We start from the raw sequence: 18537 nt of genomic DNA on the forward strand, positions 1-18537 counted from the left end.
GAACCAACTTTTATTTTGAAAAGTCTTTTATTTTGAAAAATTACCATATTCTCACGGTTACATCTTGGCCACTTTAGCACCCAAATTTAACCCACAAGCAGCAAAATGAGTAAAAAACAGACGTCTTTGGAAAGTTTCTTTGCTACGGGAAAAAGGCCCAATGAAGGACCCGCAAACTGCCAAGGAAAAGATCCGCAACCCACTTGTCAACAAATCAGGTGAATCCAGCAAGTCTGTGCAAAAAGATCAACTGATGTAGATCGCAAATGACGACGGCCTTCTAGGGGGCGTTCGTATATTGCGTATTTCTAGAGTTTGCACAAGTTTGTTGTTTCCTATGGAGGTGCGTGACGCGCTTATACCAATGAACCCCGAGCCACGAGTGCACCGCGAGTCACATAACAAATACTGACCGATCAGCTTCAGTCTGTATGGAATATTCACATTTCGGTTAGACTGATTTTCTCAGACAAACAAAGAACACACACAAACACAGCAGTCCTTTGTCATTTTCTCTATAGATAAAACTTGTATCAGAGTGACAGCAGTGTTTTGTCAGTTTGTCTTCCTCTGAGGAAACGGTTGATGGTTGCATAGCAACCTACGAAACACCCCCCACCCCCCGCAGTAAAATTTTCAAGCGTTGACTGGTGCGTGGTGATAAACAGGTTGAGGACCACTGCCCTAGGTGACCAAAAATGGACAAATTTGTAATCCGTCCTCCACAAAAAAGACAGAGTCTCACGGATTCGCCTCGCAGCAGTCCTCACACTAATTGACAGAGCATAACAAATAACATGCAAGTAGTAAATTGTAATAGCCTATATTATTTTTACCCTCATAAGCCTGTGTGAATACTGATATTAGTGTTACTGAATTTCAAATAGGCTCAATTTAAAGGCCAAAGCCTTATGCTTTTCAGTTACGAATGACCTACTGATGTTTTGCTTTGTATATATTACATTAGGCTATCATACATTCATTTTCTTTTCGGCTCAGTCGCTTTATTAAATCGGGGTCGCCACAGCGGAATGAACCACCAACTTATCCAGCATATGTTTTGCGCAGCGGATGCCCTTCCAGCTGCAAACCATCTCTGGGAAACATTAGGCTATTATTTGTGCATAAGCATATCATTTGTTTGAAAACAACATTTTTGTCATCATTACTGCAAACTTATATGAGCGAATATATCATTAAATGTGGAGGGGGGCCTTACAATACTTTTCTGGAAAAAAGGGGGTCTCAGGCAAAAAAAGATTGGGAACCACTGATCTAGATTCCATTCACAATACAGGATGTAAAGATTTAATGCGACACAAAAAAACACTTTTGCTGGTTTTCTCATGTAGAAACAGCAAACTAGGTACTAACCCTAACCCCAAAGGAACTAGAAAAGCTTCCTAACAGATGTCATTTCTTGACAAATGCTTTGGATGAAGGAAGACTTTTACTTCTTCAAGCAGAAGTATCTGTATGACTGTATCGTGTAGGACACTCACCACATCATAGCCGGTAGGAGCTCTGTTTCTTGAGGCCACAACCCCTACGCCGGTGATGGGGTCCATGGGCATCTCTGGTAGGGCATCTGAAAGGTCCCGTACCTCAGGCATCATGGAGGAATTCTGAGGAGACAAGAGTGTTGTTAAAATATTTGCATACTAAACAACAAACCACAAGACAGAACATGCTAGATCTGTCCAAGCAGTGTTTGTTTTGTCTACAAGCCAATGAATTTATCCATTTTTAGACCACGCCCTTCTTGGTTACGGTTGCCAACCCACAACATCCCATAGGAATGAAGTGGGGATTTCCATGAAGAGCATGATTTTTAGTAGGATGTGTCAAAAAGTTGGCATTTGTATCCAAAGAATTAAAAATACATGATTAAGAACAATGCTAAAGGCAAATGCTTGACATGTTATACCAAAAAAGAGAAAATGTCTTGTTTGAAAACTTTTTAAACTCTGAAGTAAAAAAAAATAAATAAATAGTCCACACAAACGTTCCTAACGTACAACCTATTAACCTATTTTAAACACTTTTATTAATAGTATTGTCATAAAGGTAATGATCACATCAGGATGATAGAATTAATTCACCTTGAAACAAATATGTACAATATTATTGATTTTATTAAGGGTCTGGGAGGAGGGATGCCTCTACTCTTGGTTCTCTCAATCACTGAGCAACAATATCACAATATCCATGCATAATAGGGGTGGGAATCACAGGTTAACTCTGTGATAAATATTGATACAGATATGCTGATATATTGTGATATATGCTGTTTACTGTAACTTCAACAGCTCTGTGTACATGAACAAAGGTGCCAATCTGATTGGTGGAAAAGGTTTTGATGCGGCACGTGAGGTGTACATTTAGTGTATTGGTATGCGCGATCTAGGGTTGTAACGGTATGAATTTTTTACGGTATGATGATCGTCTAAAACAATACCACGGTTTGACGGTTTCGCGGTATACGGTATGTTACAAATGTTACAAAATAATAGAACAGTGAAGCAAATTTGACTTTTTCCAAATAATATATTTTTAGTTACTATAAACAACACCGCTTACAATGAACAAATAAAAAAATAAGAAAATAATAAATAATGTGTCAAAGTCCAAATAAAGTCCAAATAAACATGGTGCAAATCCTCAGTAAAAAAATAGATGTAAATATTTACTATACTATAAATAGTTACATAACGAAACTAGATTCAATATGGAACATCCTTAGGTTTTATGTGCCAGCATGGATATGGTTGTCTGTGGATATGGATTTGGATATGGTTGTCTGCAATGCAGACAAACAGCTGCACCTCCATTTGCGTCTTTTGAAAACAGCAAGAGCAGCAGTTCGTCTTTGCTGTGTCACTGTTTTGTCATCTTTCTGTGCTGCTGTGCATGCAAAAGTATTTAGTATGAGAATTATTTCATGCAAAACTTTTTTTTTGCGTTTTATTTAGCCGCGCATAAATGTACAGCCTATCTCTCATTCAGTGTTGTTCAAAAAGCTCATTGTTGGTCCACAAACAAAAGCGAAACCTATGCTTATTGGTTGTGATATAGCGAGTTTGAACCAATCTGGGCATGGAGGAGGGACAATGCATCAGTAGCCGCATTTCCACTATCGCCAGTGCGAGCCGGGGCTTTAATCGGGCCGGGCCGGGCCAATAGCCCGGGAGGTTGAGAAATGAGGCCGAAATCATGTCGCGTTTCCACTGACGGGCTAGTAGCTCACAGCGCGTCACGCAAACACCGCCCACAGAACGTCCCCAAATCATACGTCACACAACCCGCCCACTTCAGCGGCCCCCACTTTAGCGGGAATTAGGCAGATAAAGCACACCATAGAATCATCACGAAACGAAACTATTAAAATGAAGACAACCGAAACAAACAAATGACACGTTACTGTACAGCAGTACATGAAATGTCTATACGCACAGACCTGTGTATTTCCATTCATTACTCGCCGACCGACTGTTGGCATTGTGCGCTCTCGCCACTAACGGACCCATCACAGTGAGCGCATACATCCATGATATAAAGCCAGAAATTCTCCTTTATAACTCGACATGGCATGTATTTTATAACATCCTCGTTTTGATTGATGTCGTGTTAAGTGTTTCAGCACAAGAGCGAGTAGCCTAATAAAATAGCCATATTTGTTGCACTCCGCAGCTATTCACTAAAGCTCTTCATTTAAAGGTTCATTTATAAATTTTATCCTCAAACACTTGTTTGAGGATATAGAACACGTTTTGTGTTTAGACTTTTCCCAAATGTGTTTAAGGCTGCGATGCGCAGGACTGGGTTACAGAAAAAAAGGTATAACTTAGGCTAGATTCTGCTTTTACTCACCCAAATAATGCTCTGTTTGCGCGATTTGATTAATATCATCGCATCCAACTACTTTATAAATAATATTTCAAACCTTCTCCGGTGTTTATTGTTTTTAGAAATCATCTAAAATCTTTTTTTAGATAGGTCTTTGTAAAATGAAAGTTAGGCTATATGTGGCATTAAAACGGTTTGATTTATGTATTGTTTATAGGCTACCTACATTGTTATAGATAGCTTTTGTTTATTTTATATTGGTTTATTTATTTAATGCAATTTTATTATATCTGATATTTGTAATTCTTTAAATTATATTTCAATATAGCTTAGGCTATTTTATCTAGATATGACACTATATTGTTTAAAGTCTACGAAAGTGGGCACGTAACTTGTTAAGTTTTATGTCCTTCTGTTGTATTTATATTGTGTATTATCTACAAAATAAAGAAAGAAAAAAGCCGCTCGCGGCATCAACAGAGCTGTAAAGGGAGCGCTCTTGCCCGGTCTCACACACACATACAGGCATCTAAACGTGCACAAACAAACATTTTAAACTTGACAAAAACTCTCGAAAACCTTTACTGTCTGCTGTGTCTTTAATATGGTGTAAAGATTATTATGCGTTATTGAAACATAAAGGAGGACGCAGCAAAGAACGTCACTATAAATTAAAACTACTTTATTATTTTATGCAGCAGCCTTACATTTAAAAGGGAAACATAAGGGCGATCATACGCAAAAAGACCCCAGACTATAAGGCTAGATGTTTTCTTTCCCTTATTTCTTTATTTGTTTGGCGCATGTGGAAACCCCACTGGCTTTGGCTCGCTCGCTTTAGGCGCAATAGTGGAAACGCAGCTAATGTATCATGTCTGGTTTGTCCGGAGACTTAGTGACGAACGTTTCTTTGTCAAATCAGCGTTGTCAAATTTTGATGACGTAACCGCACTGATTCCGGAGCCTCTGCAAGTCCGCAAATGTTATGTGATACAGCACTGGAAAGCTGAGATTCTCTTCTTTATGCCAATTTTTTAATTGTATGAATCGGATCAGCGGATCAAAAGTTATTAAACATTTAAGAGCAATACTTATTTTTAGCCGCGGGCGGCTGTCTCGGTCTTTAAGGGTTAAAACCGTTGATATGCAATTGTTCATGGTATGATAATCGTGCACGTTCAAATCGTGGTAGACCGTCATACCGGTATATTGTTACAACCCTAGCGCGATCACACTGGTGCCCTTTATTTAGTCACAAGGCGTTAAACGTTGACAGAAAATGCGAGTAAAAAGTCTCCCAGTATTCACAGGCCTTTAGACTGATTAATTCAGATCTTTTGTACATTTACATAAGTATTGATACTTGGTACCAGAATACCAGATATTTTGTCACATCCCTAATGGATATTGCTATCTATTAATAAAACTGTTTACAATAATCCAAACGTCCAGACTACCTATAGACTTGCATTTTTTAAAATGCCCAAAAGCTTACGTGACACTGGTTTTTATAATTCAATTATTTCCAGTTAATTTCTAATACAACAAGTCTACACAGCTGTGACGGCAAATAGAAAAGATACCTTAAAATTAATCCAAATATGGACTTTATGGTTGGTCAAATGTCTAAACACTGGCTATAATAGTTACATTTACACAAGCCGATGTTCAAACATACCTCACTGACGTAACACAGAGCAGAATACAACATGACGGTACTACAGAAACATGACGACAAACTGACAAATGAAACCAAGTCACTGTGTAAAAGGCATGTTTGAATAGAGAACAATAATGTGGAGAAAAGAATAAAAGTCCAGTGGGAAAGTGAAGGGTGGGGATGAAACCCTGAACCAGACCAGCAACACATCCTCTTACAGCTTTTCCTTATCAACTCTCTCTAATTTTAGATGCTCACTACTTCAAAGGCAAGACATTTTACTTTCAATTAGCAGGGTTCTGATACTCAAGTCAGTTTGTTTACTTCTGAGTAATCATACTTCCAGACTGTCTGAGAGCTCAGCTCATAATAAACAAGAACTTACATGCTTCTCTAAAATGTAAACAGTCTTGTATGAAAAAGCAGAAAACATGCACGGTTACTGCAGATCGACTGATTAAACCGAGTTAAGGAAAACTGCTTAGCATGGGTTTGTCAAGTGTAAAAAGTGCCTAATTTTCAATAATATTTCTGATTAGACTCCCTTAAAACATCTGAAGGGAACAAAAATAAAATGGATTATGATATTAATGTAGTTTATGGGCGGCACAGTGATTCATTGGTTAGCACTGTCGCTCAGACCAAGTACACTGGTTTGAGTCCTGGCAGGGTCAGTTGGCATTTCTGTGTGGAGTTTGCATGTTCTCCCCATGTTGGTGTGGGTTTCCTCTGGGTGCTCCGGTTTCCCCCACAGTCCAAACACAAGCGCTATTGTGAATTTGGGTAAATAAAATTGGCCTTGTGTGAATGCCAGAGTGTATGGGTGTTTCCTAGTACTGGGTTGCAGCTTTAAGGGCATCCGCTGTGAAAAAAACATATGCCGAAATAGTTGGCGGTTCATTCCACTGTGGTAACCCATGATAAAAAGGGACTAAGCCAAAGGAAAATGAATGAATGAATTAATTTCATTTGTAGAGTTTCTTTATAGCTCAATGATTCGAATTAATATCATAATTGACTAATTTAGTCCCACTGACACTTTTACAACTGCCATTAAAATGTGCTCCATCAATCTGATCGTAAATGTTTAAAATACTGTCGAAAATGTTGTGAGGTTGTCCACTTTTGACTACTTCCATTAGCTGTAAAGGCATTTGACCGAACAGCTTTCAAAATGTAAACACTCATGAGGTTGAATGAGTAAAAAACAGCCGCAAAAGACCAGCTACTCTCTTCCTACTAAATCAGAGGTGCCCAAACATTTTAGTATAAAGGGCCAAAAACCAAATATAATCGAATGCCGTGGGCCGAAGGGAATTATACCAAATTATATTACATTAAAGTTACCATTGGTAATTTTCTAATTTATTTCATAATTTTTCAAAATGAACAATAAAATGATAATTTACTACAATAAAACAATCACATTTATAACACAGTGGAGTTCAATGCTGAATACACTGGTCAAGCAGAATCTGCTTTTGATTTTCTCAAAAAGGCTCTGTACTGTCAGGTTAATTGAGACATATATTTCAGTTAGCGTTTAAAAACACTGTAAAACATTTGACCTTAAACTCACAGTAAATTACTGGCTAATAATTGAATTACTTTCACAGTAAAATACTGTATATAAATTCACAACAAATTACAGTGAGGTAGTTCACAGTAATTTACTGTGATTTCATTACATTAAATGACTGAAATTACAGCCGTGTAACTTCACAGTAAATAGTAAAGTCCATTACTGTGATTTCACAGTGTTATCTTGTAGAATTAACAATATTTTTCTGTGAAGCAAGCTTTTCTCGGCTAGTCATTCTGATGTTTACCCTGATTTTGAAATCATTTTGGGTGTTTAACAGTGTTTGGTTTTGTGAATCAACTACTTTTGATCCAGTTTATTGTTTTTTTTTGGCTAAGCACAAAGTAATGTTCATTAAAAATAGTTTCATATTTCCATGTTCACCTTATAAAATTAAATAAAGGTGCGGTGCACCCAAAAATGAAAATTTACTATGACATTTATGTCGTTTTAAAACAGGATGATTTTCTTTCAGGTTATTTTTGAAGATGTACCCAGATTGTTTTTGGGGCTGCAATAACATTCTGTAATTTCTAAATACTAAAAAAGCGCCAATACTAGTAGCATAAAAAGTCATTTGTAATAATGTCTATGTTGAATGAAATAAAGTTTCATTCATAAAAACTAACATGCAAAAAATAGAGCCCTTTTTACAGTAATTTCCTGTAATCATGCTAATTTGATAAATTTTACAATAAAATTCTGAATACACGCACTATTGTGAATTTTTACAGTTAAATCCTGTAAAAGTGATACTAATGTAATTTACTGTGAAAAAATACAGTAACGATGTGAAAATCTTGAAATTTGACACAGTATATAAAACAAGCAAACAAACCAACAAAGGGTTACGTTAAAATTAAACTGACAATCTTGAAACGATCACCATCATTCTCAGATGGCCAAATTAAGGTAACCATGTGCCAACTTTGGCCCGCAGGCGCTAGTTTGGGCATCTCTGTACTAAATTATCATGTGATTGTTTTTTAATAATCAAAAAGGCCAAAACCAAGAAAGCCAGTGGTGACAGTGTTGAGGAACAAACTTCACCAATGACTTTACATGACAAATGCACAAGTGCTCTTTTGAGCATTTGAGAGTACAGTTAGAAACTGATTCCATAAATGATTGTGATGCAATCAGGAAAGTTCAAAAACAATGCAGAATCATTTTAGGATTCATTTTTGTGCCCCAGATTTAGATTAAAACCTGTATCTTTTTAATTTACTAGCTTCCCAGTTGCTCACGGGATTTATTAATTCAAGAGAAAACAGAAAGGTCTGGACAAAATCTGAAAAGAAGTGGTCACAAGAAATGCATTTAAACTCAAGTCAAAACCAGGGTCGCATGAGGACAAAACAAACACATTAATACCAAGTCGAAACAAAGATATGATTGAACAGAACTGAATAAACACTCAGCTTGGCTAGGCGGAAGCAACTTATTCATTTATTTTTTGTAATTTTATACTACAAAAATATCAGGAAAATAAAGAGAGAGTCCCAAAACTAAAATATTTGATCATCACCCACTGTTTACATTCCACTTTCGTTAAGCAAGTAACAACTGGCGCATTTGTATTACATTCCAAAGAGTTCCCTTCTCCGCTTTTCCCCAATACATTTTGAAGTTAAATGAAAAATAAAAGGTTAGATTTGACAATGTTTTGATTGAACTTATGTTTGTGAAGTTGTAATTGACTTAAATAAGACACTATAGGCTCTATTTTGACGGTCCATGCGCAGAGCGCAAAACGCAGGGCGCAAACGCTTTCAGGGCGTGTCAGAATGCATTTTTGCTAACTTAAGGATGGGAAAATCCGCTTTGTGCCGTGGCGCATGGTCTAAAAGGGTTGAGTTTATTTTCTTAATGAGTTATAGGTGTGTTTTGAGAATAAACCAATCAGAGTCTCATCTCCCATTACCTTTAAGAGCCAGCTGCGTTGCACCATAAGCGCATTGCTATTAACATGACGTAAAGTAAGTTCACTTTTTGCTTTTGCTCTCGTGGATAGGGAAACCTTACCGCACAGACATCAATTTGCCTATAAATAATTAATTTTGTTTGTTAAGCGCAAAGATTTGTTACAAAACTATTTCTAAATTCAGTTCTAATTTCCAGCAAACGAATAAATGAATAATAATAACAAAGTGTGGTCAAAATACTGAGTAATTTTCAAATACACCTGCCACGCCCATATGTTCTAAAACCTGACAGGTGGACAAATCTAAGCTTGTTTTTAATAAAAACAAATATAGATATGGATATAATAAATAATACTGCTAATAATAATAACATTACAGGGCTCGAAATTAACTTTTTTACTTGGTAGCACCGGTGCTCCCAACTTCAAATATTTAGGAGCACCAAAAAAATTTTAGGAGCACCAGAAAAAATTTAGGAGCACCCACCAAAAATGAATGAGCACCGCTGCAAATTGTTTTTAAGGGATTTTTTGTATTTTAAAACAACATCAATATGACTGACAAAAACCAGAAACAACTATCTAACTAATGCTGTGAAGACATTGATATTTGTGTGCAATAATTCCAAAATGAATGTCTAATAATTAGGCTATAGAATATTAATGATGATGAAAATAATAATAGTAACAATGAATTACATTTCTCATTATGATGCTGCCTTGAACGTGCATGAATGTAGGTTATCTGCTATTAAAAGTCTGTTACTTTATGAAAAATAATTGTATAGTTTGCATCAAACAAAAATGAAGCATTGCAGTAAGAAATATTTATTTTGTGCTGCTGTTTTTATATGCATGTCAATTTAATAAATAATATTTCTGCTACAAAACAAACAAAAGATTATAATAAATCATTCAATTCAATGATGAAAGCTGCAAAGCAGTTAAAAAATTAATATACACCTCAAAAAAGAATAGACAAAAGAAATTAAGTAAAGTCTCACTTCTATCACCCTTTAAAAGTTTTGGTTTCAGTTTGTGTCAATTTAAAGGTTCAGTCTGAGCTGATCTTCATTTTTTTGTGTTAGTGGAAAAGCAGGCGAGTCAGCCGACCCAATTTATGAGCAGGCAGAGCAGGATTCTTGCGATGAAAACCGGCGCTTTTTTTCTTTGTTATGAGCCGCAGTTTCAGTGTAAACTTAGTAAAGGCGAGCTTCTTTGGCGATGATATGTACAGTATTAGATTGGACTTTTAGTGGACATTTGCGCTGAACACGCAGTGAACGCAACGCATGGATATTCGGGCGCCTTCTCCAAGAAGCGCGTACTCGATTGATCTCAGCTGGCGGATCATTATTCACCACGTGACGCGTCATGATCGCTCTCATCTGCGCCTCAACTTTAGGTGGGGTTTGCAAACCTGTGTGCTTTAAGTTTTTACTCTTCAGCCGTTTGTATTTCCCGTGGTCATAAAAGCTCCTTCCCTGTCATCTGACAGCGGAAAGCCTTGAGTGAGTGACAGCTAATATGAACCAATATAGCGGCAGGGAAGAGCGATTCAGCACGTTTTTACAAAAAAATCAAAAAAGGTCGCACTACAACCATTATCTGCAGTCGCACTAATGCGCCCAAATATATTATAAGGTCGCATAGATTAATTTTCGGGCGCATATGCGACCAAAATGGTCGCAATTTTGAGCCCTGCATTACACAAAAGCAAATTGAATGAACTGAAAAAGCCTCCCGAGATGAAGATAGTATGAAGGCTGTGGTTTATAAATTCATGTAGACTAGAAATTAATATGTTTTGTAATATTTTAATCATTTATATTTATATCCTTTATATATCCTTATTATATGTATATCCTTAATATATTATATCTTTTTCATATGTAAAGATATTTGCATATTGGCTACATCTTGTGTGTAGTGTGTAAGCCAGGCGCACTTTGCGCCAGACAATAGACCGACTTTGTTCTGGTCTAAAGATCAGACTATTATAGTTTCTCACTATAACGCGCCAAAACACGCCTGCTTTTTTAGACCAGAACGTCTATGGGAGCACATTAAAGCACAAATGCATTAGGCTTGGGCGGTATTACGGTATTATGGTATACGCGGGATCTAAAAATAGCAACGGTGTCAGTTTCAATACCGTTATACCGTCATAAAATATTAAATATCCTTTATTTAATGCCTACAAAAACGTATGTGTGGTTGTCATCACGGGACAGTGTGGAGGAGAGAGGGAGGGGGAGAGAGGGAGAGGGAGGGGGAGAGAGGGAGAGGTGACGTGACATGACGAGTCGCGCTTCAAAGTGTCCTGGAGTTTGGAGGTATTTCCGGTTTCGACTGAACAGAAGGGAGACGTGGTTAATATGAACAAGAGGTCTGCATTAGAGCTGAAGATCTTTGCCCGAACCCGACGAGACCCGAAAAAAACCAAATCCCTGCATTAAAATCCATCCCTGCAAAGGTGAAACAAATGATTACGAAGTATTAAAAAAAGCGAATTTTGACAGCGGTCAAGTCAGTCACTAGCTCAGAAGGAGCGGTTATTCCAGCCGCAGGTATTTCGGCGGTCGCTCATACACTGCGTATTACGGTAGAGCCTTAAACCGCAAGCTGACAGGTAAAAAGACGAGGCCTCTCGCTACACTGAAACTGCTGTCATGGAAAATAAAATGGATGTTCCTGACTGGTAGAAGATGAACAAACAATCCTACCCAAAACTTGCAAAATCAGCCAGATCAGAACTCTGCATCTCGACCTGTAGCAGCAGGAAAGGGTGTTCAGCTGCTGGACCCCGTGAGCACAGGACTGCGCTAAAGCCTGTGGATTTAATAATGTTCCTCCACAAACACACGTAGCCTAATCTTGGTGAGTAAAGGGTTTTTCAATTATAAATAAATATTAATTAAACCATATAATCATAATGTAGACAGAGTATAGAGGCTAATGGTGGCATTATTCTTTTAATATTCAGCTTCACTGCCGCCCTAATGCCAGATTGTGAAGAGAAGAAACAAATCTTGAACAGCCTTTATCTTAATTTCGTTATTGCCAAAATACCCGTCATCATTTAGAGTTTATTTTAATTTGATTTGTTAAGCAAGATTTCTTTTCATTGGTGTGTTGGCCAATTTAAAAGCTAAGTCTATGTACCCAGGCCTATATAGAGTGCTGAGATGTTACGATGTTACAGAGGACTTATTTTACTTCTTTGTTCCAACTTTCAAGTGGCCTATAGTCTACGTTTGTTATGAATAAATGATGTTAAAACATATAAATGACTCATTCTTGGAAAAAATGCATTAGAGCTGTGTGCATGAGCACATTTGAATAATGTCGGACTCGGGACCTATCGAGTTTAATTTTTATGGCCCGATTACAGCTCTCTGCATTCCCGCTGCAGTACCACGGGAGCCGGGCAGATTTCTTACGGTGTGTTAATAATTTCTGAATAAATCGCGGGAGAGATGTGTGTGTGTGTGTGTGTATGTGTAAGAGAGAGAGGGAGAGAGAGAGAAAGAGAGATGCTGTGCGTCTCAGCATCTCTCTCTCTCTCTCTCTCTCTCTCTCTCTCTCTGACCGCGAGCCTAAGGTCTCATAGACGGTATTCATTTTCTGAATGGTTTGGGCTTAAGCCAACAGTTTGGTGACGCTGTCTGAGCCTTACGTCATAATTTTTTTATTACGCCGGTAATACCGGATACCGGGGTAAAATATGGAGGCGGTTTGACGGTATCAAAATTTGGATACTGCCTAAGCCTAAAATGCATTTGCTATTTAAACAGTGTGGCGCAACACATTAAAATGACCCTTGCGCCAAGCTTAAAGTAGCAAAAGACTATTGCGACGCGCCTTGCACCACATTGTGCCGGGTGTATGATAGGGCCCTTGTTACGTTTCACGTATGTTTTGTAGTATTTTTGTTGTCTTCTGCTCTGCGCTCTTCTCTCTCTCTCTCTTGTTGTGGTCCTATCCTGTTTCAGGTGTGCTACCATTGGTCGGGTGAGCTGTCATTCACCTTCGTCACTAAATCGGCGCGCCAATAAGGATCGGGTCCGCGCAGTATAAAACCGGTGCGCTTGCGCTGTTCTGGAGGAGCGCTTGGCCTGCCAATTTCCTCACTTGTGTCGGCCGGACTGTTTGTTTGATTGATCCGCTTGATTTGTTTGCGAGTGCTATTTTCTAGTTTTCTCCCTGTTTATCCTGATTTATCAGTTAAACTTGTGCTGCTCTTGTGAATGTTTAGTGAGATTTTGAACGATCTGTATGAGAATTGGATTACCTGAGATCTTGTTTTGCTAATGGCTAACAGTGTGTACTTTACGAGAATAATAGCATTTCGAGCAGCTTAGTAAAATTTTGTATTAGTTAGTTTTTGGAGGCGTTGCCACATGTGTACTTGTGTTTGGAAGTTAAGAAGTTTAGTTAAGCTACGTGCTGAAGATTACGGTTTTGTTTCTACATTTTTCTTTGTTCAGTCAGTTTAGTGGGTTGGGGTTTAGTTAGTTCGTTTTGTTATATTTATTTCTTTGTTTTGGCAACACTCCTATTTTTTTTCTTTAGTTAATTCAATTATTTAAAAATTACATTTATCTTCTATCTTACATTCATTGTTTGAAATTATCCATTAATAAATACTTTTTTTGTTTCACTTATCAAGCATATGCGTCTTCTCCTCATTCACCCAGCATCAATAGACTCACTGATTGTTACGTATCATCCCTTTTATTATTTAACATCATAAACACGTAACAGCCCTATATCTGCTTTGAAACTATCGGTATTGTTTAAAGTGTTACATTGGGATTTTCCAGCCTCAAAGTCATGCCGATCATGAAATTGAAATTGCTAATTGAAACAAAAACACATGCATTTTTCTTGAAAGTAAATCATGATATTATTTAAAAAGTCTACCATTAAATGCAATTAAATACAAGAGCAGTGCTTGAGCATCACTTAGGGTCTTTCAATAGCCCTGACTGCCTGCCTGATTTTTGTGGAGGTGGCCACGTCGTAATACCCTATGCAGGAAAATCCCTGCATTAAAAAAGAGGACTTAAACGCATTCAAGAAAAAAAAAAACACAATGGAGGCATTTCAATGTGTTAATCATGCTGTGTTTGTCTTGATCAGGAGACCCTTCAAAACTGAAGTTCTGAATTTGAGTCAGGGTTGGTTCTTTCGGAGCATCCAAAGAGTTATGTAGCTGAATACAAATTAAACGCAGTCTTTGGACTGAGCGAGGCTTTTTGGAGGCAACCTTGGCAACCAGGCCTGCCCTCCGCGCTCTTCCAAACAAGCCACAAAGAAGCTGTGTCAGATCACTGGTGCGCTTGGAAGCAGCTTGAAGCAAGACAAACAGCAGACAGCAGTGAGGAAAGGGAGCTGGATCAAACTGAGAGCATGCGAGAACTCTGCCAGAGCCCGAAGAGAGTGTTAAATAGAGGTGTGACACGACCATCTCTGAAGTCAACAGTGAGAAACAGGAACAGGAATAGACTGCATTCGTTAGCAGGGAAGGATTGTAGTTCTTACGGAAAAATAAAGAGTATGCTCATTTGTGAGATGAATGAAATATTTAATGCTTAATTCAAGAGTTATGTAGAAACTGCATTTTTACTGCCAATGTGCGAACAGTTTGACAGATAGGACAGCTGTTTTGTTAGCACAAGAACAACTTAGGCCGTACTCACACTAGGTACAGTTGCCTCGAACCGGGCCAAAGCACGCTTGTTCCCCCCTCCCGTCTCCCCCGACGGCCCGCGCTCACACCATATCGGGTCTCGGCACGCTTACGTCATCGCTGCTGCGCTGTTCAGAAGCGCTCTCTATGGCAAGCCTTTTTAGCATTTAAATCTTTGTTCTGACTCCATAAATATATTTAGAGATATCTCTAATTATATTTTGACTAGTCATAATTATAATTCGACTAGTCAGAATAACAATTAGAGATATCTACAATTGCAATTGTACTAGAACGAAATCAGATTGGAGATATCTGCAAATATATTATGACTAGTCATATTCCTCCATTGACTTCCATTGAAAAATATTTGCAGATATCTCTAACTGAGTTTTGACTAGTCACAATTGTAATTAGAGATATCTCTAACTGAGTTTTTACTAGTCATACATTTGGAGATGTCTTTAATTCGTAATATTTAGAGATATTTACAAATATATTTGAAGATATCTCTAATTAATTTACTAATAGTTGAATTACAGTTGTAGATATCTTGAATTGGATTTTTGACAATTCAGTTGCCTACAGAAGAAATGACTAGGAATAATAAATCTACAAGCAAGTGTGTTCATGACTATACATAAAAAGTAGAATAATAAAATAGGAAAAATGTCAGTTTGCTACATGGACCAGCATAAAAAGCTGTTTTTCACATCTACAAATCAGTGGAAGTGAATGAGACCAAAAGTCGAGCCAAAAATATTCTAATGTTTGCGCCCGCTCATCAATAATATGTTTTTTACAGTTATGCCTAAACCAAGAGATGTAACAATTAACCGATTTCTTAATTAATCGCACTTTAATTTGTCACGATTAATTCATTGTAAAGGCTTCTCAACACCTCAAATTTCTAACATTCAGAAATAAATCAGTAAGCATGCTCTTCAGCCATTTTAAGATTAAACTCATCTACAGCAAAAAGGGTCTGGATCTGAAAGAGGTGTACAAAACTTTGCCAAGGGCAGAGGTAAATGGTGGAACGCTCCCAACATCCACTTATCATTACGGAGTCCTTCATTCATTATAGATATTCTGATATACGAGACCTCTCTTTACGAATCATTTGATTTATATACAGCATTGCTGGTCAGCAGTAAAGTGTATTGGATGCTGAGCTGTTTACATCAGGCTTTTAAACTAGCAAAAACCTCTAGAACAATCAGCCTCAGCAGAAAGAACACACTAGTTTTACTCATACAAGACAAGGACTATAACCAATTACTAGCTACGTTGATCAACATTGCGTGGTTGACCGAGTTCGGGCACCCCTGATATAAACAGTACTCTGGGAATGAACAGTTGGCTGTACTGTGCACTGTAAAAACAATTGGCTCAACTTAAAATTGTAACTTGCTGCACGGCATTTAAGTTGAGTCAACTTTTAACCCAAGTACTTGATTTAAGTTGAGTCAACTCAAAAAGCTCTGCAGCAATTTTTCTTACAATTTTAAGTTGAGTCAACTGTTTTTCATTTTTTCACAGCCAGTTTGGACATATTTTTAAATAAACAATTTTTTAATAATCCTATTAAGCAATAGCCCCTTTTCACACAGTGATACCGGTAAATATTTGGAAGATTTCCGGACCGACTTTACCGGTAAATTCAAAAAAGCGCTGTTCACACAGTCGAGTTCGTTACGGAATTTTTCCAGAAAAGACCGTTCGCACATCCATTCCAAAATAGCAGTGAATTCTGACATCATTAAACAGAAATGAGCTCTAAACGGCTGCGCTTGTATTTGTAAACATTTGACTACATTAAAAACTCTATGGATGGATCAGTATTGTGAACAACTTCGATGAAAACATAGAGAAACACTGTCGCATGTCGAGATGTTCATTATATGTGTGTGTGCTGGCGCTCACGGGCTGTTTCACGGGCACACGCAAAGCTTGACGGTAAACAAACAGCGGCTTATCATAAGCATCTTATCGATGATTATTTACACAGTTGGCATTAAGAAAAGCATATAAAAGTTATTCTGACTAACTTCTAGCAGCTAAATGTGTCTGGGAAAATATTCAAAGGCTTTTATTCTCATAAACCACGCAGATGTGAATGCGACTGACTGTTCGAATTGGCTAAAGCAGACGTCAAACGCCAGCATGTTCTAGACGCACACGCACTCTTTCCGGCAATCTTCCTTCTGCGTTCACACAGCGCAGCATTTCGGCAAATTACCGGTAATGTTACAACTTCTCTTTGCGGAAAATAGCCAGAACGAATTTACCGGTATTTTCAAAAAGGACCAGTTCACACATACAGACCTTTCTGGAAAATTGCCAGTAATTTTCCGGAAAGGTCTGTATGTGTAAAAGAAGCTAATGAAATAATAGAGGGTTTTTCTATTGTAACTTGCTGCACAGTTGAGTCAACTTTAAACCCAAGTACTTGATTTTAGTTGAGTCAACTCAAACAGCTTTGCAGCAATTTGCCTTACAATTTTAAGTTGAGTCAACTGTTTTTCATTTTTTCACAGCCAGATTGGACATATTTTAAATAAACAAATTTTTAATGATCCTATTAAGCAATGAAATATTGGAAGGTTTTTCTATTTCTACTACAAAGCTCAAACAAAATGAGATTTAAAGAAGTTACTTTCATCCTATTTGATAAATAGATCCAGAGTATATTCAGTTTTTTTTTGCTTTTTAACCAAGCCTAACCAGCCAATATGAGGAATCTTTATAAACAAACACACACTAAAGCATTTATCATAAAGAACAGAGGCATCCTTCCTGAAACATGAGCACAGGCTCTGAGATGCCCCTTGGACCGGATTATGGCCAGATCTGCTTTCACATCACTCATCTGCCAGAAGGACAGAACAGCCTCAGAGTCACAGACGCTGGCACTGTCAACAATCTGCCAACGGAGGAGTCTGGAAGATATATCAGGGCATCAACAATACAGATGGCCTGGAGCCAGAGAGAACTTTTGGCCAGCTGACTAAAGCTTTGCACGCCTAATCAGAGAGTACTGCGGAATTTATGCTATCAATGCATTATTTATTACAGAATAATAATTATTCCTAATTTTCAGGGATACATGCTACATAGGTTGCCATTAGGGCTGCACAATATATCATTTCAGCATCGATATCGTAATGTGATCATTCATAATAGTCACATCGCAGTATATGCCATGTTGAGTCTGTATTTAAATGTATTATTTGCATGTGTTTTGAGGTCTGTGACTGTATGAGGATTGTAAAAGCATTCTGGCAAAAGACATTGTAACTTAAATAACAATTATTTTATTGAATTATTTTTATTTATTGCATTCAATGACTGTATCTGAATACTGTTCGACTTGGAAAACAATGTTTCGAATGTAACTTTTCTTTATTGTGTTTATTAATTAGTTTAATATAATTTATGCATTATTCATACCCCTACGGATTCATCCCAATCAATATAAAATGATCAATTCTTTCCGAATAGAGATATTTAAGTGACCTGGTGAAATTGTAATCATATCGCTATACATACATATATATACATATATATATACATATATATATATATATATATATATATATATATATATATATTACGGGTGTCACGATTTCGATTTTTAATCGAAATCGATTGAAATTTATGCTTAATTTTGATTATCGAATAAAAAAATAGACACATAATTACCACCTGTCAATCACAGTATCTGGGGTGTTCGCTAAAATGACTAAGTACAAGTGAGTGAAAGATTGAAGCAGTCCTCTGACTGCCTGGACCTGCTGTCTCGAGCGCATGGCTGTGTGCGTCTGTGT

The 18537-nt window shown here is 37.4% G+C and overlaps 1 protein-coding gene across 2 annotated transcripts in view; it reads right to left on the reverse strand.

Annotated features, from left to right (window-relative positions):
• Positions 1–18537, reverse strand: part of mvb12ba (multivesicular body subunit 12Ba) — a 79870-nt gene that overhangs the window by 52131 nt on the left and 9202 nt on the right. For both annotated transcript variants that reach the window (NM_001076606.2, NM_001431133.1), the window contains exon 2: positions 1503–1625. In NM_001076606.2, coding sequence (NP_001070074.2) covers positions 1503–1616 — 114 coding nt within the window. In that variant the 5' untranslated portion in view covers positions 1617–1625. The remainder of the gene's footprint in view (positions 1–1502; positions 1626–18537) is intronic.

This window comes from Danio rerio, chromosome 5, assembly GCF_049306965.1.
Source record: "Danio rerio strain Tuebingen ecotype United States chromosome 5, GRCz12tu, whole genome shotgun sequence".
In the NCBI taxonomy this organism is placed as follows: Eukaryota; Metazoa; Chordata; class Actinopteri; order Cypriniformes; family Danionidae; genus Danio; species Danio rerio.